General features: G+C 41.0%; 2 protein-coding genes across 4 annotated transcripts in view; one reads left to right on the forward strand and one right to left on the reverse strand.

The window, feature by feature from the left end:
• Nucleotides 1–2,668, reverse strand: part of LOC143279557 (uncharacterized) — a 62,042-nt gene extending 59,374 nt beyond the window's left edge. For 2 of the 3 annotated variants that reach the window (XM_076583630.1, XM_076583628.1), the window contains exon 1: nt 2,298–2,526. The gene's annotated coding sequence lies outside the window, so the exon portion shown is untranslated. Of the gene's footprint in view, nt 1–2,297; nt 2,527–2,549 lie in introns of those variants that run through there. The other variant, XM_076583627.1, reaches the window with a different exon arrangement.
• Nucleotides 2,669–6,407: 3,739 nt separating this feature from the next.
• LOC143276491 (progranulin-like) overlaps nt 6,408–25,071 on the forward strand; it is a 34,496-nt gene continuing 15,832 nt past the window's right edge. Inside the window, exons 1-7 of the mRNA XM_076581014.1 lie at nt 6,408–6,427; nt 7,606–7,803; nt 13,003–13,110; nt 13,949–14,197; nt 15,014–15,280; nt 19,895–20,020; nt 23,652–23,674. Coding sequence (XP_076437129.1) covers nt 6,425–6,427; nt 7,606–7,803; nt 13,003–13,110; nt 13,949–14,197; nt 15,014–15,280; nt 19,895–20,020; nt 23,652–23,674 — 974 coding nt within the window. The 5' untranslated portion in view covers nt 6,408–6,424. The remainder of the gene's footprint in view (nt 6,428–7,605; nt 7,804–13,002; nt 13,111–13,948; nt 14,198–15,013; nt 15,281–19,894; nt 20,021–23,651; nt 23,675–25,071) is intronic.

The raw sequence follows: 25,071 nt of genomic DNA on the forward strand, positions 1-25,071 counted from the left end.
ATTCGGATGAGACGATAAACCGAGGTATAGTGTGCAGCACACACAAGGCGTTCTGAAAAGGAACTCATGGCAAATGTGTTGTCCTGTGGCAAAATTCTGCAGCAGATATCTAGAAATCCACTCTGACAGGTAGACAAATATGAATGCATGCATTCAAGGCCTGACTAGCGCGCTTCGTTATGCTGCCGGTCAGATATCTGCCTAGCAGATGTGGTGGGACATGTATGGATTTTTCCGAGCGCAGTGACGCCTCCTTGAGAAACTGAAACTCTCGTTGATTTCTGTTACCAGAGCCGACCTTTTTTCTGTTTGTATACTATACTATACTATACTATACTATACTATATAGTGTTTTGTAGTGTAGTACCCCCCCAAGACAGAGCTTACAGGTCAGCGTGTCATTGAAGGGATATCACCTCACTATGATAAGACAGAGCTTACAGGTCAGCGTGTCATTGAAGGGATATCACCTCACTGAGATAAGACAGAGCTTACAGGTCAGGATGTCAATCAGGGATATCACCTCACTGTGATAAGACACAGCTTACAGGTCAGGGCGTCATTGAAGGGATATCACCTCACTGAGATAAGACAGAGCTTACAGGTCAGGGTGTCATTGAAGGGATATCACCTCACTGAGATAAGACAGAGCTTACAGGTCAGGGCGTCATTGAAGGGATATCACCTCACTGAGATAAGACAGAGCTTACAGGTCAGGGTGTCATTGAAGGGATATCACCTCACTAAGATAAGACAGAGCTTACAGGTCAGGATGTCAGTGAAGGGATATCACCTCACTATAATAAGACAGAGCTTACAGGCCAGAATGCCAGTGAAGGGATATCACCTCATTGAGATAAGTCAGAACTCACAGGTCAGGATGTCAGTGAAGGGATATCACCTCATTAAAATAAGACAGAGCTTACAGGTCAGGATGTCAATGAGGGATATCACCTCATTGAGATAAGACAGAGCTTACAGGTCAGGATATCAGTGAAGGGATATCATCTCATTGAGATAAGACAGAGCATACAGGTCACGATGCCAGTGAAGGGATATCATCTCATTGAGATAAGACAGAGCATACAGGTCACGATGCCAGTGAAGGGATATCATCTCATTGAGATAAGACAGAGCATACAGGTCACGATGCCAGTGAAGGGATATCACCTCATTGAGATAAGACAGAGCATACAGGTCACGATGCCAGTGAAGGGATATCATCTCATTGAGATAAGACAGAGCATACAGGTCACGATGCCAGTGAAGGGATATCACCTCATTGAGATAAGACAGAGCTTACAGGTCAGGATGTCAATGAGGGATATCACCTCATTGAGATAAGGCAGAGCTTACAGGTCAGGATATCAGTGAAGGGATATCATCTCATTGAGATAAGACAGAGCTTACAGGTCAGGATGTCAGTGAAGGGATATTGAGATAAGACACAGCATACAGGTCAGGATGTCAGTCATCACTTTTATATCTATACTTCTCCCCCCTTGGTGTTGCATTACTTCTGTCCAATAAAACCAATCGATAAGTACACAAAAAGCCAGAACTGAACTTCAAACTCATGATCTCATCAGCGCATCGGGTTATGAACGCACAGTTTCAGCAGATGTGTTGTAGCGTTTATGGATCTGTCCGCACACTCTGACATCTCCTTGAAAGTGAAACCAGGACTGAAACAAACTCAGGCCAGGCTGATCTCATTTCACCAAGAATCAGCATTCAAGGGGTTAAAGTGACACCACATTACTCTTTAAAATGATGAACTCACAAGTTTTTGTTTTATTTTGTACACATGAATAGCGTTAATCTTATTATTATTATTATTATTATTATTATTAAAAGAAGTCAAAATCACACATAAAGAAACAGTACACCAAAATTACGCGACAATTACTGATGAAAATGTTAAACAACAAGTATATCCTAACACGGGTTAAAACAAAGAAACAACCAATCAAAACAAAACAAAACAAAAAAGAAATAACAAACAAACAAACAGACGTGTCTGAGAGTACACAATGCATTTAACCCCCCCCCCCCCCAAAAAAAAAAAACAAACAAACAAAAAAACACAAAAAAAACACAAAAAAAACAACAACAACGAAAGCAATCAATAATAAGAAAAAACCCAAACTTCCACGGTATCAAATCAGAAGATTAAATTAAACGTATAAAAATGTGCAACCCCCACCCCACCACCCCGCAAAAATGTAATGGTCAGAAGCAAGAAATGCTTTCAAACACAATACAAATCATCAGATGAAGCAATTTTCCACACTCACCATCATACGCTGAAACCACACTTTCCGGAGACACAGAAACAAAAACATAATTTAAACCAAAAAAAGTTGATGAAAAGAGGGCCACTACCAGAATGCATGCATCGCCTTGTGCACACAACTGCTGCCACGTCTTCTTGACACGCGAGAGAGGAATTCACACAATCCATACACAAACACACACATACACACGCGCGCGCACGACATAGACACCCCACCCCACCCCAGCACAGCACAGCACAGCACAGCACGCACCTTGGTCAGTTAATTACACCATCGGCAGCGCACGTGCACATCGATCATATCCCGCAGGTCGCGCGCACACATTCACACACACGCACGCACACGCGTCAGCAGTCTATGATCCGTTCCTGCCGGGTGTGTAGAGGCCAAGTGACAAGAGAGGAGGGATGTATCGACAGACAGAGAGAGAGGGGGGGTGGGGGGGGGGGGAGAGAGCCAGAGAGAGAGAGAGAGAGAGAGAGCTGTGTGTGTGACCGACCTCCCTCCAGCCACGCTCGCTCTCACTGCCAGCTCCCAGTGCCGGACAGAAGGGTGACAGACACAGACAGCAGTGTGATGTCCTTAGCGTGACAAACCGCCTTTACGGAAGGGGGATAAGAGGTACGTGATTTCAAAGACCCTATAAATATAACATGTGTATTTTTATGATTATAGAGTCTTTAGTATTTCGAATGGGAAGAATGTGGTAAATGGCGTGTGTGTTTAATTGAGAGATAGCAACGCTAGATATTGACAACCTTGTTCCAGTCTGCCGTGCGTAATCAAATTTTGATTTTCCTGTTAAACTTAATTGGGAGAAAGGGCGAGATGAGGAATCGAACCCAGACCCTCAGGGACGCTGTATTGGCAGATGAACTTGACGTCTTAACCACTCTGCCACCTTCCCACCTTGAATATCAGCATTTACTAAACAGCTGACGACCCATTGCGCCCTCGAGCTACTGACCTATGTGATAATGATCGCGCGTGGAGGTCATTATCAATAATTGTCATTCCAAGAACGCCATCGCGGACCACACGAAAAACTCGATCTGTTGTTCTCTGCTATAATGCCAGGGGGCACGTTTAGGGACATCAGTCACCTAACCACCATACGTCTGGCTGCGGTCGTGGGAAACAATAGTTACGCAGCACTGCAGCACAGCACAGACAGCCGATAGCTGGGGTCAGTGGCGTGGCCATGCACGCACGCACGCACGCACGCACACACGCACGCACACACACACACACTGGGAGCACACACCCACACTCTGGCACACACAATACAGCACAACACACACAAACACACACACACACACACACACACACACACACACACACCACAACACAGCACAAGACACACACACACACACACACACACACACACACCACAACACAGCACAACACACACACACACACACACACACGCGCGCGCGCGCGCGCGCGCGCGGCACACGCCCCAGTCCAGTACCGCGGGTGCTCAACGCTGCCTTTTTGATCCCCTGGTATTCGTCAGTGGTCGAACGTGCACACACGTGGACAAGATGCATCAGATAGACAAGCAGAGTCGCTTGGGGACCAACGTGGGTGAGCAAACATGGACGCACGCAAGCACACACACACACACACACACACACACACACACACACACACTGCCCACTTCTCCCGACGCTCTCGGCCTCCCATACTGCACACACTCCAATACCATGTGATCGATAGATGTCAGACGTTTGTCAATCTTTCCGTCTCTTGCAACCGGCCCAACGCTTATGGCACCAAAGACGGAACCAGCCACAGTCACGGACAGACTGAGGTCATTTGTAGGACTGATGACAGGGGGTCGGGAACAAAAGCCTGTAGCCACACACATGATGCTAATAATTCATAAAGTTCTATTTATTGTAGTTTGTGCTGTGTGAGGTCAAGACTCCCGGAAAAGCGGGCAACAGTAATTGTAATTGCACAGTGACACACACACACACACACACACCTAGCACACATGTACCAGTACGCACGCATGCACGCACGTACACACCACGCCCCGCCCTCCAACCCCTGGCACCCGACACACACACACACGCCCCCTCCCCCTAGGCCCCCCCCCTCCCCCGCCCACACACACACACACACACACACAAATACAGAGTTCTCAAGACTAATACTGTAAATGAATGTCATGGAAAGGTATGGTTGGTCTATCAAAAGGAGTTTCGCTTCAGTTCAAAACAATGGGTTTTAAGTCAAAGAGAAACAATGTCCATGACGTGTGTGTGTGTGTGTGTGTGTGTGTGTGTGTGTGTGATGAGAACGAGTTTTCCGGAGTAAGGGACGTCACTGCAGGTTGAGGAAAAACGAAACAGCAAGACGGTTGTCTCAGTTTAATATCATCATCTTTGATGAACAGACTATAAATAAAGAAACGAAACGAAGACGGTTAAAATTGTCTTCCACGAATGAATTTGCTGCAAAGAGACCTTTTCGTGTTGGCCTATGTTGGTGTTTTTTTTTTTTTTTTGAAATAGGCTTATATAGATCACTAAAAGGTTGCATGGTAAACATCATTTATCGACGGAAGGAAAATGTCATTATTAACATTGCTGATTCAAAACTATTTCCACTGATGATAGGTTTATCATTACCTCAGTGACCATTTACATGTAACTTTCTCTGTATAACGACAACAAAATAAATACATGTTGGTGGATGGAAACTGTGGAATGATTTTCTAACTTGGGGTTGTTTGAAAAAAGTTCGAAAAGCTCTCATGCTATTTCAGCATGACTGTCAGTGTCACAGCGGATTATGTTAACATCAGTGTTGATTTGATGATGACGATGATGATCGAGTGATAATCATACTGATGACAATGATGATGAATGATAATGAATGATAAAGCAGCATCATTGTTATATATATTCTTCTTCTTCCATCACCGCAGTGACCGCGGTCATCCTGTTGACTATTCTGTCACTTTGAGGGGAGGACAGTTGTGTACTGACGAAATGCTGGGCTACTGGGGGAGACTGGAGGCCCGTGACACGAACGTGTCAATGGTTTTGGCCTCCACGACTTCCTGGGGATGGTCGTTCCAGTCTCTGATGGTCGGCGGTTGAAAGGACGCCTGCTGGTATGGGTCCGGCACTGAGGCAGAGCGTGCTGCAGGTTCAGTTGTGGCCTCTTCTCCAGTCTGGCGAGTGGGCAGTGACTGGAGCCTTGTACCTGATGCTGCTGATTGTGACAATATCATGCTGGATGCGGTACAGCATGGCAAGGCGGGCAGTCCGGTGGCTGGATTCCAGGAAGGGCCACAGCAGTTCATCGATCATGGTCGACACGCTTAAGTGTTGTGGCAGCGCTTCATCAGACGAACCGTGCTGCGCGGCGCTGAACAGCCTCCAACCTGTCAATGATCTGATGCGTGTGGGGAGCCCAGACTGTAGTTATTGCTATTGTCGTCATAATTGCTGTTGCTACCGCTGTTGTTGTTTCCATCCATTGATACAAAATTGATGAAGAACCATTATTGCCATCCACTTTCGCTTTTAAAAAGAATTACATGTATGACTAAAGTAGGGAGACCTCAAAACCTGTCATCTGTAAAAAGACAGATTGTACCGTTTGTGGGTCGTACTGTTTAACAATATACCAAATAAAAGTATTGACATACTGCTCGCCACAAAGTCCGAGCCAAAGGATACCGTGGTACGTAAACGAGACCAGCTGGACAGCCAGCATAGTCTACCTCACCTAGTACAAGCTAATCCATGGCATAGTTTTATGATGTGGGTAACTTTGGCAACCAATGTTCTAAATATAGAAAACAGGCAATCACATGAAACTAGATCACATGACTGTCAACGAGAGGTGTATCCTCACAAACCCGTGACAAGGAGGAAGTTTGTGTTAAGTTGAAGGTGGCAAACGTTAAGGTATGTATTGTAATTTTGCGATGTAATTGATGCTTAAAACTGCACATGGGTTACTTTGTTTAGTTGCCAGCCAAGTTTAACAAGGCAGGGGTGCTTTTTGTTTCAGTTTAAATCCCATATTAGCAGCGGGTATAGAGCTTTTGTACACCGTTGAACCCTTTGTTTGCGATATCGGATGTATTACATGACATTGCACTCATGGTAATAACAAGGTTTCGGACTGATACTTGATTACTGTTTACCATATAAGGCCCTTCACTTGTGGCTCGTTTGCTCTCGATAGTTGCCCACTGTTTGTAAACAGTAGCATTGGGCATGTACTGGGATAGTGATCTGGCACAATTCGGATATTGTAGATCTAGCAGACACTTCTTTCTTGGACTTCATTGAATGATTGATCCACTGACTGGCTGACAAGTTCATTGTCCAGAGCTCTCCTTCCTATGTCATCAAGTGGTATTTCTTCTCATGATTAAATAACAAGGATACTAAACATTAGAATGTGTTGCATTTAAAGCAGTTTTGATGTTAGGAAGGTCTGTAGAAGAATGGATATGGTGACCCAGATAAGATATGTGGAATGAAAGCATGATGATAATGGTTTTTGCTGTAAAATCAAAAGTGATACTGAGAAAGAAAAAAGGATTATCCATTCATTATTATGTTTGTGATTAGTGACATTTACCTGTTCACTGCTTACATGGTGGTTAACCAAATTACAAAAAAAGGCAAAGTATGTTATTTGTTAGGCTTGCAAAGAAGGAACCTGAAGGCTGCCAGCGAGAACACCAAAGCCGAAGCATAATCCACACTTATAATCTTGAACAAATCTGGAAAATACCAGCTCAGTATGGAATCCTCACACAGCTGATTAAATCCACCAGATCGAGCAAGTGCTAAAAAAGCTGCGTGTTATGTTACTGGCAATTAAAAAACAACAAAAAAAAACAACAACAACCTGAAATGGAATGTTGACCAGAAGAACAAAAGCACAGCTCAGTTTGCTGTTCAAGATCATCAATAATGTGGATGACATCCAGCCTACCCAGTATGCCAATTTCAACCCTGGCAAAACACAGTCAGGTTTGGTGTATAAACTCTTTCATGTGTCAACAGATTAAATGTTTTCAAATACAGCTTTGTTCCTTGTATTATACCAGCTTGGAACTCTCTTGCAGTTCTGTAGCTGAAGCACCCTCCTCCAGAGTGAGTGCAAAAAAAAAAAAAGCCCCATAACAGAATTATTTGTCCACATCATTGTCCGCAAAATGATTAAATCCATGTGAAAATTGTCATTATTAACACTGTGACACTATGTTGTGAGTGTATAAACTATTATAATGATACAAACAGAGCAAAAAGATTTTTTGTTTTTCCAGCTGAGAATGAAGTCCAACAGTGGCAGATGGTTGGCACTGGCATGCTGCACCCTTGCAGCAGTTTCAGCAGTGCAGGATAATGTCCTGCGGTTCCACAGCCGTAAGGAGATGATGGAGATGGACCAGAGGACCCAGGAACAGCAGAGTGGCAATCCTGTTTTTCGTGGTGGTTTCCAGGGAGACCAGCCCCTGGAAAAGGTATGGTTCTTTTCACGGAGCTTTTTTTTTACTTTTTGTGTCTTAGTTCCATATGTGAAATATTATATTTTATTTACCATAGTCATGATAGTGATGCATTGACATGTGGGCATGCGCCCGCTCACATGCAGGTATGCATGAGCGTGCACACACACACACACACAAAGTGACAGACAGACAGACACACACACACCCCTACCCCCTATGCCCCCTCCCCCCCCCCCACCCCCCACCCCCCAACACACACCCTCATCATTCAAATCCTCACTTGTATGTGGATACCAGATGTACAGAAAATATTTATCCTCTGCCACATGATTTAAATGATTCTCAGACCACATGTAGGAGAAGACTAATGTGTTCCGTAGTTTTCCAGAATAAAAGGGTTTTTAAAGTATCTTTTTGATCGTTATTATTATTTTTTTTGATAAAGAACAATGCAGTGTGTGTGAACGTGATATTCACCATGACTGACTCAGATTGCCACAGTGCCTCTGACAATGGTCCTTTTCCTTGATTCCTTGAATTGTTCCACATCTATATTATTTTCACAAGTTCAAAGTTGAAATGTGATTTCCAGAACTTTGGTGACTGTGATAATGCAATGCACAAAACTTTATCATTCTTGTATAATTGGTAGAATTTATGTGGCAGCAAAGTTTGAGGGTGAAAAAAATTCCTGTTTTGGTTCTCCAAGCCCAACTTAAAAGCCCAAATGGAGATTGTTTTAACTATCAATCTGTGACTATGTTATTTATGAGTGACTCACTAAGTCCCCTTAGAATGGTTCAAGAACAGATTTAACTTTGCATGCTTTCTGTTGGTAAAGACTGAAGATCATTGCATGCTGTATCAGTGTATGATGTAACTTTGACAAGCTTCTGTAATCTCAAGAGTGTTGGTGGTACATGTGCTTACACTGATATACTATCTTACCACTATGACTGCTATTGCACAACTGTTTCAAGCTGACCACAGATCTGTTGATACCAAGCCCACATGACTTTGCTGATAGACCCCAGATCTAGTCAGGGGCCATAGATTTCCAGCACAGTGTAAACTTGGAACACTGGATGAGATGTGAACATCATATATATGTGTGCTGTGCACATTTTTTGTTTTTTTGTTGTTGTTTTTTTGTTGGTATTATTGATCATAATGAAGTAGCTTTTTTTGTTTTTTATCATCACACATTTTGTTTTGATAGAATGTTTTTGACATGGGTTCAGAACCTTCTATTTTTATTCCTTTTTTTTTTTTTTTTTTCAATTTTTCTCTCTCCAGAGCATGGTTATTCTTATTGTCATTTTAATATGTTGACTCAATTTGTTTGAGATACTGATTATTGCTTTGTACCTTCCCTTGCTTTCTATTTCAGGATTATTATTGTATATCACTATATGGCAGGTTTTTTGGTGTACCATCCAAGCCTGAGTTTTTGTTGTTATTGTTGTTGACTTGTTGGGTTGGTTGTATGACTGCACCGTCTTTGTATGCATGTGTCTTTATGTATTAGGACTTCCTGTCTTGCAAGAAGCTGTCCAGAAAAAGAGAAACCCTTCTTTTCACTGTTCAGCTTGAACTTTGCCGGTTTAGATTGGTTTCACTTTCATTGCATTGTTTATTTTTTTAGACAGTAGTCACCTTGAAGTTTATATTGTGACATTGGTGTTCATGTGACATGGTTGTAATAAATTAGAGATGGTTGTATCATGTGAATATTAGAAATGGCTGGAATAATCATACTTGGTTGTGATAATTAGTGTGTTAATAATTAGCGTGTATACATTTGTGTGAATATTGCACAGTCTGACATGGTCATAAGAAGTAGACATGGTTGTAATTTAAGTAGAGTGTATTACATCACGTGTGTGTGTGTGTGTGTGTGTGTGTGTGTGTGTTCAGGCATTTGTGTGCATGTATGCATGCATCACTGCATGTCCTTGGACAGTGATTTGATGTCAGCCTATAATAACAGTTTACCTCCCATGAGATTGTGATGGATGGGGAGTTAGTATGTCTGGTTCGGGTCAACCATGAAAGATGTTAGTGATTTTGTTGGGTTTTCTTTTTCATTGTGTGTGCATTTGTGTGGGTGTATATACAAGTGTATTTGTGTATGTGTGTGTGTAAACTTGTGTGTATGCATGTGTGCACCCATTATTTTAAAACACCAAGAGCCCTTTTTACAGATTACTTTAGGCTCTGTATGAATTCACATTTATCGTTATTACTATGATTATAATTATCAAATATCATTATTATTATTTATTAAACTTAATTGTCCAGTATTTTGTCCTCTCATTAGAACCCCTCCCCTCCCATTACAACATTTTATTATCAGTATTCTTTTCCTTGTTCTGTTTTTGCACAGTCATTAACCTCTGCCTTGATACTTCCTGTTGTGTTTTTCTTTTTCCTTGTTCTCTTCTGCCATCTTTCTCTTCTGTGTGTTCTTTGTCTTGTTGCCTTTGTCATGCTTTTCCCATATTCCTTGTTCTCTCCCCCCATTCTCTTCCTTGCTGATTTCTTCCCGTTATCTTTATGATGTTTATTATTTTTTGCTTTGTTCCTTTTTCTTCTGTCTTCCCATCAAAAATCATCTATCATGTTTAACTTAAATCAGTGGAGTTCAAATTTTAGCACTGAGTGCAGTTTCAAAGCAGCCGTCAAGTCTGAAGTGCTAATCAATCAAAGCAAACGGGTCACACACAGGTGATAATGATAATGTTGATATGAAAAATAGAAAACATAGATCTACAGATTTCAGTGTTCAGTACCAGAACACATGTTTACTTGCCTGCTAATTTCACCACTGCCCAAGACTTTAACTGATAAGAAACTAAACAAGTATATAGATGTCTGCACACATGATGATCTGTGCAAAGGCTTTCTGACCATGTTTCAGAATCATATAGTAAGAAAACAAGCACACTCATCACCACACCTGTTAACAGAAAACCCCACAACTCATTTCACTATTCTGTCTGACCACTTTAATAAAGCTCAAGGTGCCTAAATGATGACAGGGTGCAGGGGGTTGGGGGTGGGGGGGGGGGCGGGGGTGGTGGGGTGGGGAAATAGAAACAATGAAAGATTAAACACACGTTGATTTGATGGAAGAAAATTCTCAGCTCGGAATTTAGTTCACTCTTTATTTCCTTTTTTGATCTTTGTGGTTTATATTCTTATATTCGGTGTGACCACCGCTGCCACCACCACCACCAGCACAACATCAGAATCATATTTGCTCAGAACAAACAACAACAACAACAACAAAAAAAAGGTTTAAAAGAAGGTTTAAGGTCTTGCAGCCTTTTACAGCCATGTGAGCAGTGAGTTCATATTCACTGTGTCTTGGGATTGCAGCAGGAAGGCCTCTCCTTCTGCCATTTTGAACCTTCTCCAACTGAAATCAGGTACACGTTCACGGCTGGGTGTGGTGAGGAAAATCAGAGTACAGTGCCTTTCCCTGAGGACACAACAGCATGCTGAAATGGGGCCCTGAACCCACATGGCTGGTGTACACTGGATCAGAAGTCCAGTGCCCAACTGAATCTGCCACATTGCCCCCACCCCCTCCTCCCCTCCAAAGGGGTGCAAAGAAAACAACAGAAAACAAAAGCAAAAAAATACCCTTAGGCTAATAACAAAAAACAACAACAAAAAAAAAGCCTGCCAGTGATTAACTTGAACCTCTCCTGTTGCCGCTGTGGCTGTAAGCTAAAGCGCCAAGGTGCAAGCTGTTTTTGTTTTTTGTTTTTAAGAAAAAAAAATCTCAGTATACATTCAGCATGTTACGCAGTTCTTTGCAAAGTACACAGCGAATCGCAGTGACTTTACCTTCAAGCAAACCTGTTGTCACTGGCAGCCGAGATGGTTACAAGTGCAAAGTAACGATTAATCTATGAATCTGACAGTACAGTGTATGGTTCAGGATGTTACAGATCTGAGCCAAGAACACCATGTATCCCAATGGTGCAACCCTCAAGCAGACTTGCTGTCACTGTTGTGTTAGCTAATGTATGGAAAGCTGTTCAGTGCTTTGTTTTATTTATTTATTTTATTTTTATATAAAGTCTTAAAATAAATTCTCATGGTATATCATTATGTGTATGGTACAGGAGATTATAGAATAAAGTTCTGCACAAAGAACACTTTGTATTCCAATGGAGTAACCCACACAACAAGACTTCTCACTGTGAGCAAAAGTGCAAAAAAAAAAAGAAAAAAAAAAGCAGTGTTGTTTAATTGTTTATTTGTTTTTAAATAATTATGTGATGAATAAACCACAGTTTATGTATGTTATAGGGTGTTGCACTTCTGTGCAAAGAACACTGTGTCTTAATGGTGTAGCCCACAAGCAGATTTGTTACTGTCAGCAAAAGTGCAAAGCTGTGCAATGCTGTTCTTTTAAAAACAATTTTAAACAACATAATAGATGAATAAAATCACAGTATGTAAATGTATGGCATGTTGCTCGACTGAGCAAAGAACACTGTATGTCCCAGTGATGTAACCCTCAACCAGATTTGCTGTCACTGAGTTGATCTGCAAAGCTGTGCAATGCTGAGCAATGCTGATATATATATATATATATATATATATATATATATATATATATATATATATATACACACATATGATCAAATATGAAATAAATGAATTAAATCTTATACTGAATATGTAATACATGTATGGCACAGGATGTTGCAGTTCTGAGCAAAGAACATTGTGTGTACCAATGTTGTGACCCTCAGCTAGATCTGCTGTCACTGTCAGTCAAGGTGCAAGGCTTTGCAATGCTGTATTTTTGGTTTTTTTTGTTTTTGAATAAAATGAATATACAGTAACAGTATATAATGTACACTACGGCATGTTTCGCTTCTGAGCAAAGAACATTTTGTGTCCCAGTGGGGTAACCCTCAACCAGACAGTTTGTTGTCACCGTGAGCAAAGGTGCAAAGCTGTGCAGTAATGTTTATTTAAAAGAAAGAAAGAAATAGATAAATAAAATCTTATGGTACATATCTATATGTCCGATACTTGATATTGCAATGGGAGCAAAGAACACTGTCCCAACGGAGAAACCCTCAAGCAGATCTGTTGTCACCGTGAGCAAAATGTACAATGCTGTTAACGTAGTGTTTGTTTGTTTGTTTGTTGTTGTTTACATATGTACGCTCTGGGCTGTTGCAGTTCCGAGCAAAGGACATTGTGTGTCCTAATGGTGTGACACAGTGCCCCGATTCAGACACCTGCTGCCCCCTGCAGAACGGGCAGTATGGGTGCTGTGAAGGGGTCAATGTAAGTCCTTCACTGAAGTTATTTTAGGCTGTTGTATTGGGAGGGTGTTTGTTTCTTGGTTTTGATTGTTTTGGGTTTTTTTTTTAATTTTATTTATTTATTTTTTTTTTACATGGACTCTGAGAAGCCAACACAAGTTTCATAAAAATTCCCAAACAACATCCATCAACCAAAAGAAATTAAAAAAGAAAGAAAAGGAAACAACTGCATAAAGTATTCATGATTTCAGAAGAGATTGTGAAAATGTATCCAGTTTTGATAGCTGAATTGTATGTTTTTAATGAAATATATATATATATATATATATATATATATATATATATGTTTTTTAAAAAATGGACTTAAATGAGGGAGGGTGTTGTAAATGAATAACTATAGTAAGTTTTATTATTTATCCATGAAAAACTGTGAAATGATAAACCAGTAATTTGATAAACTAACAAAAAATATTTTTCCTGAAATGTGTATGGTAATATGCTAGAAATTTCAATTCTGCATTGCTTAAGATGCAGTTAAAAGCAAAAATAATGAAAGGCAAAGTGCATCAGATAACGCATCACATGGGTTGGAAAGGTGAAGGGGGTTGGGAGGGAGGAAGATGGAATAAAGGGAAAACTGATCTTCTTGTGGGAGTGGGTGCGGGAGGGGTGGGGTTAAGTGGCCGAGCCATTGATCTTCAAGAAGGGAAGTTATTCTTTTTTTTTTGTGGTTCATCATGTGCCTGGCACACAGAAAATCCATACAGAACAAAACCTGCAAACACTGTCCCTTTATTCTGCTTGAAGGTGCTTTCTAACAAATGTGACTGTGCGTGTGACGTGTGATGGTGGGTGTGTAGGCGGTTTGCTGTAAGGATGGCGTCCACTGTTGCCCCAAGGGGTATAAGTGCGACGAGCAGCACGGCCAGTGCACGTCTGATGCCCGGGGTATCTCCTTTAACTGGGCTGACCGGAAAGTGTTGAGGTCTCGGCCGGTGCTTCGTGCTGGCCCCAGCAACGTCACTTGTCCCGACAAGAAGACTGTTTGCCACCTCAATGACACTTGCTGTCCTGCCCAAAAGGGCTTTGGATGTTGTCCGTTGTCACGTGTGGGTACCTCTTGATATCTGAACCTTTTTTTTTTTCGCTTTTTTTTTTCCAAGCTTTAAAAAAAAAAAAAAAAAAAAAAAAAAAAAAAGGCTAAAAGATTTTGTTTCAGTTCCCTTTTATAAGCTCACGTTACCAATGTAATGCCAAGAATTCTATGATGAAACAGTGAGTTTTAAACTGTTGGTGAGACATTTTCAGTGATCAAAGGAACACTTTCTCCTCATCTGATTCAAGGATAAAACTTTTTAAATTTTATTTTAAAGCAGAACACTCAGTACAAACTAACAAACTAACAAAGTATGTCTTCAATGCTAAGATACGCCAATAGCCAATTTCATGGATCTGGAACATTTACCATGTAGATGATGTACAGTTGCTGATGGTTTGACAGAGATTTGGTATCCAGCAGAGATATGGGAGCAGCAAAAAAGTGTACTTTCTTTACTACATGTATTATATGTTAATTGTTTCTCACAATTTTGACAAGAAGAAAAATATTCAGAATCTTTTGGTCAGTTTTGTCATAAGTTTTCTTTTGTTTTACATTCAGATTGTTTGTAATTGATACATGTTACCTGTTTTGTCTAAACTCTTTAATCACATTTATAAATATATCAGAATTGACAGTCACTTAAATGGTTCCCTGATGATTTGCCGATATGGCTATATGTATCATTTTCATGAAAATTTTAATACATTTAAAAACAAACAAACCCAACAGTATTGAGAAAAAAAAAGGTCCAAACTATCAAGCTGGCACTGACAGGATGTGTGTGGGCTGATGGGTGATGGGGTTGGTTCTTGCCCCAAAACAGGGTGTGTGCTGCCCCGACAAACTCCACTGCTGCCCGACGGGCACAAAGTGCGACATGGTGCACAGACGCTGCTTCCGAGGGGACTGGGAGCAGTTGTGGGTAGAGAGACGCCCAGAGGGAAGTCGGGGCACCGCCAGCAGTGATGAGGCTCGCCCAGCTATGTCGAAGAAGCAGGCTGTGGTGTGCAAGGACGGGCTGATGTGTCCAGACGGCGACACGTGTTGTTTGTTGGCCAGTGGGTCATACGGGTGTTGCCCCTTCTCCGATGTGAGTGACACCCAGGTGTCCTGTCTGACCTGTCTCCAACCTGAGTTTGCTTCTTTTGTTCTCTCCCATGATTGCTGCTTTTGTTGTTGCCATGCTACATGTGTATAATCGGTTGTTTCTCTCTTTATCCTGCCCATGTCTTCCTTCCAGTTACCCTCCCAACCCTTCGATCACATTTTTCCCACACTCAGTATTTACACTTGTATTTTGTCGGGTCTAGAAACACTTTGATGTGATGGCTGTACTGAATTTGAAGGAAAATTTGTTTAATTACTATTTAGCAAAAACTGTGGAAGCAAGAATGGGAAACATTTCTTCGTTTTTTTTATGAAGGTTTGTTGTGGTTTTGATATTGTATGCCATTGTACTTTTTGTTGTTGTTGTGTCAGAGAATTATTCTTTGACTTAAGGTTTACAGCTAACCTATGTTGGACAAGCTTTTTGTAAAATTTCATATGTATTTACGGTGTTTAACTCATGCCAGCAGTGGAATGTTAAGCACTTACAAAGCTCTCAAAGAGCTTTACAATGACACGTTGGTTAGATTTAGCAGACAAGAACACACTCATGGGTGCACACACAAAGACTCATATGCACAAAGACATGCCTGCACACTTACGAAAGCACACAGGAACATGATTGAAAGAAATTCATGTGGATCTAAAGGATACAGATATGGAGTGGAGCGTCTTGATTATGTGGTGACTGCTTGAAAAAGAATGTTCTTAGATTTGTTTTAAATAGTGTGAGTGAAATAACTGTTTCAGACTGAAAGAGGCATTGAATTCCAGGTTTGTGTACCTGAAGAACTAAAGCTCTCTTGCTCTGTTTCTCTCTGATGAATGTTTTTTTAGGAATGCTTAAGATTCCATCATCAGTGTAAGAGCAGAGAGAGCTTGAAGGTGCATACATCCTTTACAATATCATTGATAAATTGAAGCATACTTCCTGTTGAAGTTTCTGAACTCTGCATGTGATGTGCGAGTTTTGATTCTCACAGCACTTTCTTCAACTTTTCATTGTCAACCCTTTCCTTCATCCTTCAATGATTCTAACTATTAAAAAAAAGATAATGAAATAGAATTAAAAAAAAAATCTTCCAGTGATCATGTTTTTCTTAAGAGGAATGTTTTGTAGACTGGTTTGAGTCCTGTTATCAAGTACCCTCTGTGATAACCCCTACACACACCCCTCACCCCTACCCACTTTATCAGTGTTGAATTCTTTTCCTGATTGTAGCTCTTCATCCAACTAGGTTTTTTTTTTTTTTTTTTTTTTGTATCTAAGTAAATCTTGAAAAAAAAATTTTTTTTTTTTTGTAAAAAAGAAAATAGCAAGCAAATGCAACAGGTAGGTCAGTCAGTCAGTTTCTTCCTGTTTTTTGGTTTGCAGTGGTTTTGTATTAACTTGTACCATTTTCTGGGTTTTTGTTATTTCCTTGGGTGATTCCATTATATTCCAGATCAGAGCATTTTGCTCCTCTCTTGACACCCACTTCCCTTCCCCCTTCCCCCGACGCACTGTCCCGTGTTGAGTGATGGCTCTGTCACATTTCTTATTATAAAAACACTTATCTTGACATATTGACTTAAGTTGTAGTAGTCTATAGAGGACTAGGGGTAATTTGAAACGATTTTGTATTTTCTATGAGAAACAGATTAATGTGTGTAATGAGCAGCCACTGTCACTGTGACTATATCACTGGTCATGGGAGAACTGCACTGCTGAACGTGTCACCAACATTCTCCATTTTGGGTGGCCATGGGATAAGGCCTTAGTTTTTCTATTTAGCTCTATCAGTTCAGAGGATCTCCGCCGCTACTGGTAACCCTGTAATCCAGGACTGCCTGCCATATGTGGGGAGTAGACCTGACAAGAAGTCTGATTTGGAGAGGGATGGGCTCTGCCAGATTTTAATTGCCCATGACACGCTGCATGAAGATGAACAAATGAGTAGCAGGACTGTGCAACTTTTTGTTTGCCTGAAGCAGAAACTGACAATAACAGTATTCTTGCAGCTCTTATTCCTGTCATCAGACTGCAAACAGACTTGGGTGAATTGATCTGTTCACGTTACTTTCAATATTCTTAAACTGAAATTGAAATTTTACGTGGATTGAGGGAGACGTGGATGAATCTGTCATTGTAACATTGTTTTAATGACCTAGTTTGAAGACTGTTTTGTGTTCTCTTCCACTGGTTTTAAGAATTGACAGCTATACAGCCATGAGATGACCCCTTTGCGCTCAGCTGGGTCATAAACAACATGATTTGATTTGATTTGATCTGACCGCACAGGGTTGGGTTTTCTGTACACTATGGCTGTGTGCAGGGCTTAATGCTGTGAGAATGACTGTGAATAAACAGTTGACCTTTGATTAACCCTCCCCAACTAAACCTCTAGACTGTTGACCTGTTGCTCTCCCCTTACCGTCCTCTCTCATGGTAATTTATACCTTCCAGAAATGTCTTCCCTTATTCCATACAGTACCTACCATCCATTGATTTGCATTTTTTTATGTGCACTTCCCCAAGTGATTAATCACCACTTTATGTTGGTATCTTTTAAGAAATGAATGTGTATATTTCGTTAATTTTTTTTTTTTTTTTCGTGCAGTTTGAGACAACTGAATACATGCAGTGCTTCTGTAAAGCTATCATTGTCATAATCATCCCACATGGTAGCGTAGGCAACAGAAATCATTCAAGCAAAAGAAAAATGAAAAATCTTTCGTTTACTTATTTAGAACTGTCAGTGAATTGTTTCAGCATGGTCAGTTTGAGTACTGTTGTTTGTTGTTGTTTTTGTTGTTTTTTTAACTACCATTGCATCTTAATCTATGCTGCTCTTAAAATTCCCTAACTGCTGAGCCATGGTGAAATAAGATCAGTGTGACAGAAAATAGTGCAGTTACTCCATGTTGTGTATTAGTAAGAGGTGTTAGTCATTTGCTGAGGAAATGTGATACACTCTGGAGAGGAAAAAGGCTGTATTAAAGAATGATGACTGACACCCTGGCTTGTAAGCTGAATCTTAAGTGGACTGACAAAACTTCACTGCAATGATATGTAATTTGGTCATTTGTTTGGTTGTCACTGTTGATCCATTTAATGTTTCCATGAAGCAGGTCTCAAAAGAAACCAACACAAGCCGTTGGTTGGTCAATCATTATGTTATTGCTATTCATTAATTTAGTTGTTTTTCTGTGGTTTTGTGTGTGTGTGTGTGTGTGTGTGTGTGTGTTTGTGTTTATACCAGAAGCAGATCCTTAGATTTACCAGAGAAAGCTGTCTGTTGTTTAATTATCGTCCAGTTTGTTTATTCATATTTCAAAACCATATAACAAATATGCAAAAGCAAATCTGTCAGTTTTATTGTATTTATCCAGTTTGTTGTTATTGGTTTTTTGTTTTTGTTGTTGTTGTTTCTAAAGGCATGTCTTGAAACAAGTAAACAATTTCAGTTTCTTGAAACAGCCAAGGAAGCAAAATCAGTTACTCTTTCTAAAGGCAGAACAACAGTTGGTAAGTGAGATATCAGCAAGATAAATGTTGATTTTTTTCTCCTAAACTCAGATCTTGCTGGAACGCAATATCAATTAGTTCCAAAACACATTAGCAAAATCAGTATTGCTGTTTGTTTTGTTTTATTCCTACAGTGTAGGCAGATAAAGAACATCAGTGAAGCTTCAAACAAACAAATACAGGCAAAACCAGTTTTGTTGGTTTGGTTGTTTTTTTTTCCTCTGAAAGTAGATCCTGAAACAAGAAGAAGTAAGAAAATATCAGTCCAGTTGAAACAAACAAGGAAGCAAAATTGCTGTGCCACTGGTAGCACAGGTAAGAATTATTTTTAGTGGGCCAGGTACGTGGCAAGCAGGATGAGTGTTGAAGGGGGGTGGGGGGGGATGTTTGTGATTTGAGACAGGCGGTGTGCTGCTCGGTGTTGAAGGGGGGTGGGGGGGGGGGATGTTTGTGATTTGAGACAGGCGGTGTGCTGCTCGGTGTTGAAGGGGGGTGGGGGGGGGGATGTTTGTGATTTGAGACAGGCAGTGTGCTGCTCGGTGTTGAAGGGGGGTGGGGGTGGGGGGGATGTGTGTGATTTGAGACAGGCGGTGTGCTGCTCGGTGTTGAAGGGGGGTGGGGGTGGGGGGGATGTTTGTGATTTGAGACAGGCTGTGTGCTGCTCGGTGTTGAAGGGGGGTGGGGGTGGGGGGGATGTTTGTGATTTGAGACAGGCGGTGTGCTGCTCGGTGTTGAAGGGGGGTGGGGGTGGGGGGGATGTTTGTGATTTGAGACAGGCGGTGTGCTGCTCGGTGTTGAAGGGGGGTGGGGGTGGGGGGGATGTTTGTGATTTGAGACAGGCGGTGTGCTGCTCGGTGTTGAAGGGGGGTGGGGGTGGGGGGGATGTTTGTGATTTGAGACAGGCGGTGTGCTGCTCGGTGTTGAAGGGGGGTGGGGGTGGGGGGGGATGTTTGTGATTTGAGACAGGCGGTGTGCTGCTGGGTGTTGAAGGGGGGTGGGGGTGGGGGGGATGTTTGTGATTTGAGACAGGCGGTGTGCTGCTCGGTGTTGAAGGGGGGTGGGGGGGGGGATGTTTGTGATTTGAGACAGGCGGTGTGCTGCTCGGATCATGTGCACTGCTGCCCGCATGACTGCCGCTGCGACTACATCCGCAAGGGCTGTGTAGGCCGCTGGCATGTGCACAGGTGGTTCCATATCGTTCACATGGCTGGGAAGGCACGTTATAGTGGCTTTTTTGTTGTTGTTGTTTTTTTTGCTGTTTTTTTTAATCATATATAGTACATTGGTTTTGTTGTTGTTGTTTTTTCTTTCTTTCCTTAAAGAACCCAAACCTTTATTATCTCATCCATAAAAGAAATTGTTTAGATGTTAACTGATCTTTAAGTACCTAAAACATGAACTTAAGTCTTTTGGTTACCAGAGTTTAAGTTTTTGTTCTTCCACTGGTTGGAACTCACTGCTTGTCAGTCTTTGGCACCAACCAACACACAAAAAAAACTAAAAGTTCACCTGTTCTGTGAGGCATTTTTGTTGTTTTTTAAAATTCTTTTTCCTCACTGTTAAAGGGGACATGAAGTGAAATAGCATCATGCATTAAAAACCTGGCAAATGGGTACATAATTACAGAACCATACATTAAAATTGAAAATATCTGCACCTTTAAGCAACTGTTGATTTAAACTATCACTGTATCAGCTGGAGATATACTAAAATACTCCTTGTTCCACGCGTCAAGCCATTTACAGCCAAATGGAGAAAATAAGCTTTCTTTTCTTCTTTCAGTTAATGATTGTGTATGAAGCAGAGCTGTTGACATTTTTTTCTTACTTAATGACTCCATATGAAGCAAACTAGTTAGTGTTTGATTAACATACAACCAACAAAGCTGAATTACCAGCTACCTTGTACTTTTCTATGTCTCTCCCTCCCTCCCTCTCTCTCGCTCTCTCCCTTCCTCCCTCCCTCCCTCCCTCCCTCTCTCTCTCTCCCCCTCCCTCCCTCCCTCTCTCTCTCCCTCCCATCACAGTATCTGATTGATGCTCATCTCATATCACAATGCTTGACAGCAGTATTGCAATACTTTTATGAAACAAATATCAATATTAAGAACCAAGCACATACTTCAGAGTGCCCAAATGCTGCACATGTCGAATCACATTATTTAATCAATCTCTGCCGCTCCCTTCCACACAACACCTCCATAACATACACAGAAAACATCTATACAAGCACACATTTGCATGCATCAAGGAGGTTAAATCTCAAAGAACTCTCTTCTTCTTCTGCGTTCACTTGTATGCACATGAGTGGGCTTTTACGTGTATGAGCGTTTTTACCCCGCCATGTAGGTAGCCATACTCCGTTTTTCAGGGTGTGCATGCTGGGTATGTTCTTGTTTCCATAACCCACCGAACGCTGACATGGATTACAGGATCTTTAATGTGCGTATTTGATCTTCTGCTTGCATATACACACGAAGGGGGTTCAGGCACTAGCAGGTCTGCACATATGTTTACCTGGGAGATTGTAAAAATCTCCACCCGTTATCCACTAGGCGCCGAACCCGGGACCCTCAGATTGACAGTCCAACGCTTTAACCACTCGGCTATTGCGCCCGTCACAATGAACTCAAAAGGCTGATGATGTGTGGAAGGGGATCCAGTCTCACCTCCATCCCCTCAACACACCACCTCAACACCATACACACAAACAGAAAACAGATACAAGCACACACTTGCATTATCAAGAGAGGTGAAATTCCAATGAATCAACTGACTGATGATGTGTGGATGGAGATTCTTCTGTTGGTGGTGTTTTTTTCTTTCTTTCTTTTTCGTTTTTTTGTTGTTGTTTTTTTTGTTTGTTTGTTTTTGACTTGCTTGTGTATACAAAGTGAATCTATGTTTGAACCCAGTGTTTGGTTGTCTGTGTATGTATGTGTGTCCGTGGTAAATTTTAACATTACCATTGTCTCTGGAAATACTTTGCCATTACCAAATTTGGCTTAAACATAGTATGGAAAAAAAATCTTCACAGTCATACCAATAACAGTACAGGTTGTAAGTCTCCTGAATTAAGCCGTGTTTCTGAATCATTAATGATTTATTTTGTTGAGATTCGTTCCGAAATTCAAAAATTCTAAAAACGGCTACCCACTGAGTTAGGCCTACTAGAAGGTAAGTTGTGTTCGAAGACGCCATGACTTTGTTTTTTCTTGTTCACAGTTAAAAAGGAAAGAAAGGCCTATTCTGGACAGCAATAATAACTACACCATCAACATGTTTACTGCATATGAATATTCTAAAGTGGACACTGAATTAACTGGAATGAATATAAAAGAAAAATTGAATTGATTGTTTTTTTCAGCCAGTTGCAGTGTAGAATGGTTCGTGCAGATCTACCATGTGTTGCGGTGTGCTTGAAGTGATGGCAATGTCTCCTTTACCACCAAAATAAAAGAATAATGGAGATACGATAAAACACACAAAAAACATGATTTAAATGGCGTTACTACGCCCGCTACAGTCACATCTGTTTATTGCACGAAGAAGAAATTGTCAACATTGCTTTAAGTATTAAATTTAGTCAAATGATGTCAGATGCACCACAGCAGTGGGGATTAGTCTGCTTGCTTCAGAACTGAATGTACATGGTTCGATCCTGCTCTCATGCCTTTTTTTTTTCTTTCAAGCTTATTTTATATATCATATTTAATATTAACACTTTTCAACAATTTTTCAAATCTTTTTTTTCTGCTCACGATTCCTTTACTGGATAAAGCACGAAGCACAAGTGAATCTTGAAGGCTTTGCCTCTTGTTTTCATTGGGTTGTGGTGAAAGTTCTGTTGTTCAGTAGTAATCACATGTTAGCCATGACGGCTTTGCCTCTTGTTTAATTATTGGGTTGAGATGAAGGTTTTGTTGCTGTTCAGCAAGAATCACATACTATGTGAGCCATGAAAGCTTTGCCTCTTGTTTTACTGTTGGGTTGTGGTGAAGGTTTTGTTGATGGGCAGGAATCACACATGAGCCATGGAGGTTTTGCCTTGTTTTATTATTGAGTAGTGGTGAAAGCTTTGATGTTGTTGCTCAGAAGGTGTCATATTTGAGATGAGAAAACTTGACTGCTTGTTCTATCATTGGTTTGTGGCAAAAGTTTTGTTGTTGTTAATCAAGAATCGCACATGAGCCATGAAGGCTTTGCATCATGTTTTTGGTTTTTTTTAATTTTTTAATTTTTTATTATTGTGTTGAGGTGAAGATTTTGTTGCAGGGAATTTTTCATTGAAAAACATGACATACAGGCATGTGATGCCAGCATATTGCTGAAGAGAAGAACTGGAACCCTGGCTTTCACTGACCTTGTGCTCCAGTGGATGTACACGCACAATCAAAACGTCAGGCAGGCTGCTGGGTTAGAGCAGTGCAATGCTTGTGGCTGTGCAGATCAGTGCTTGCATGGCAGTCTGTGTTGCAAAGGCCACATCTTTATGTGGTGTCTGACGTGTGAAGTGTAGTTGCTGCCCTCCTTTCTCCTTTCTGCATGCCCATTTGTTTTCCACTGTGTTCAACAGCTTTCCTTCCCCAGTCTTGAAACTTGAAAAAGCTGTTGAGTGAGTGAAAGACAGAGGAGTGTAACTATAAGAAGAGCACTGATTGTGACTTATTTTCTCGATGTTTTGTTTTGTTTTTTTCAGGTGTATACATATTTTCTCCGCTGCAGCTATTTTTTTTGACAAACATTAACAGGACATTTTATGTTGTGAGGTTGTTATTACTATTGATAAACTGGTCCTTGTTGCATGAAAAGTGTTTGAATGTGTGTCTATTGTTTCTTTGTTGCAGGCAAGGCAGACTCCTCTCTCTGAGTAAGTCAAAAGTTCCTTCTGTTTGTTTGTGTGTGTGATGTGTCGAAGTCTGTGTGTGTGTGTGTGTGTGTGTGTGTGTGTGTGTATCTGCAAGCATAATGTGTGTATGACATATGCCTGTTGCTTTCAGAAATTGAAAAGCCACTTTGGTGTCATATACTGTACCATTTCAAACTGATGCAAACTAGGCCTATCGGTTTGCTCTTTTGTGCAGGGCTAAATCTGTTAAATCATATGATTTATATATATGAAGTAAGATCATCAGTAAGCCTTAGAGGAGAAGTCATATTTCTGCCTTTTATAAAACCTACCTGATCGTCATTTATGATCTGCTTTATTGCCTTTTACAGATGTCTGGTGAGAGCTTTTGTGTAAATCTTACTGTGTTAGTCAGTGTGATTTGTCTATAATTACTTAAGTTATTTTTGTCCAGGTTTTGACCTTTATGCAATAGAGTAATCACACCCTTCTTTAACGAATAAGGTAGTCATCCATTTTTGACCGATGAAGTAATGCAATTGAAGTACAGCATTTTTAGTCTTTCCCAAAAGTGTAGGTAGAACGAAGGGGTTAATCCATCAGTGCCTGGGGCAGAATCTTTATTTAGAGCCTGGAGGGCCTGTGTGAATTCCTCTACAGACAAATCTATGTCGCACTGTTCTCATTCATCATGAGAAAGAGTTGGAAATGACTTGTTTTTGAGGAAATGTTGTTTCATACATCAGTTTTGCGACCTACCCTTCTTTTCTTTGTATAGGTTGTGGTAGAAATCTTTGATTTCATTTAGAATTTCTGCTGGGTTGTCCGTACTTCAGCATCATCATCATCAGCTGCCCCATGGCGGTTGCCATTGGGGCGCTACAGATGACCTGTCAGCCAGTCCTCTCCATCCATCCCTGTCTTTCGCACATTTGACCGCCTCGCTCAGCTTCAGTCCTGTCCATTCTGTGATGTTGTCTTCCCATCTCTTCTTCTGTCTTCCTCTCTTCCTTCCTCCTCTGACTGTTCCCTGGAGCACTGTCTTGGCAAGCCCCTCTCCTCTTGTTACGTGGCCGAACCATTTTAATTTGCGCCTCTTGATGGTGGTGAGAAGGTCTTCATAGGGACCAATGGCTTGCCTTATTCTGTTTTTGACTTCCTCATTGGTTATGTGGTCTTTATAAGAGATGCCAAGCAGTGTCCGTACTTCAATTATCAATTTTCAGTGATGATATTACATTTGTTGTTTCCCAATTTCTTTCCATATAAAAATTATTAAGGACATATTTTGTATTTTTTTCTCCTTCCTCAGTCCATTTCATTCGTGACCTAACTTGGGCTCCCCTTGCTCGATGCATTTCCAGCATTTCAGTCGCATTTTTCTTTTGCTGAATTCGCTGTTGTATCATTTTATTTTG

This window comes from Babylonia areolata, chromosome 2 (assembly GCF_041734735.1).
Source record: "Babylonia areolata isolate BAREFJ2019XMU chromosome 2, ASM4173473v1, whole genome shotgun sequence".
NCBI lineage: Eukaryota > Metazoa > Mollusca > Gastropoda > Neogastropoda > Buccinidae > Babylonia > Babylonia areolata.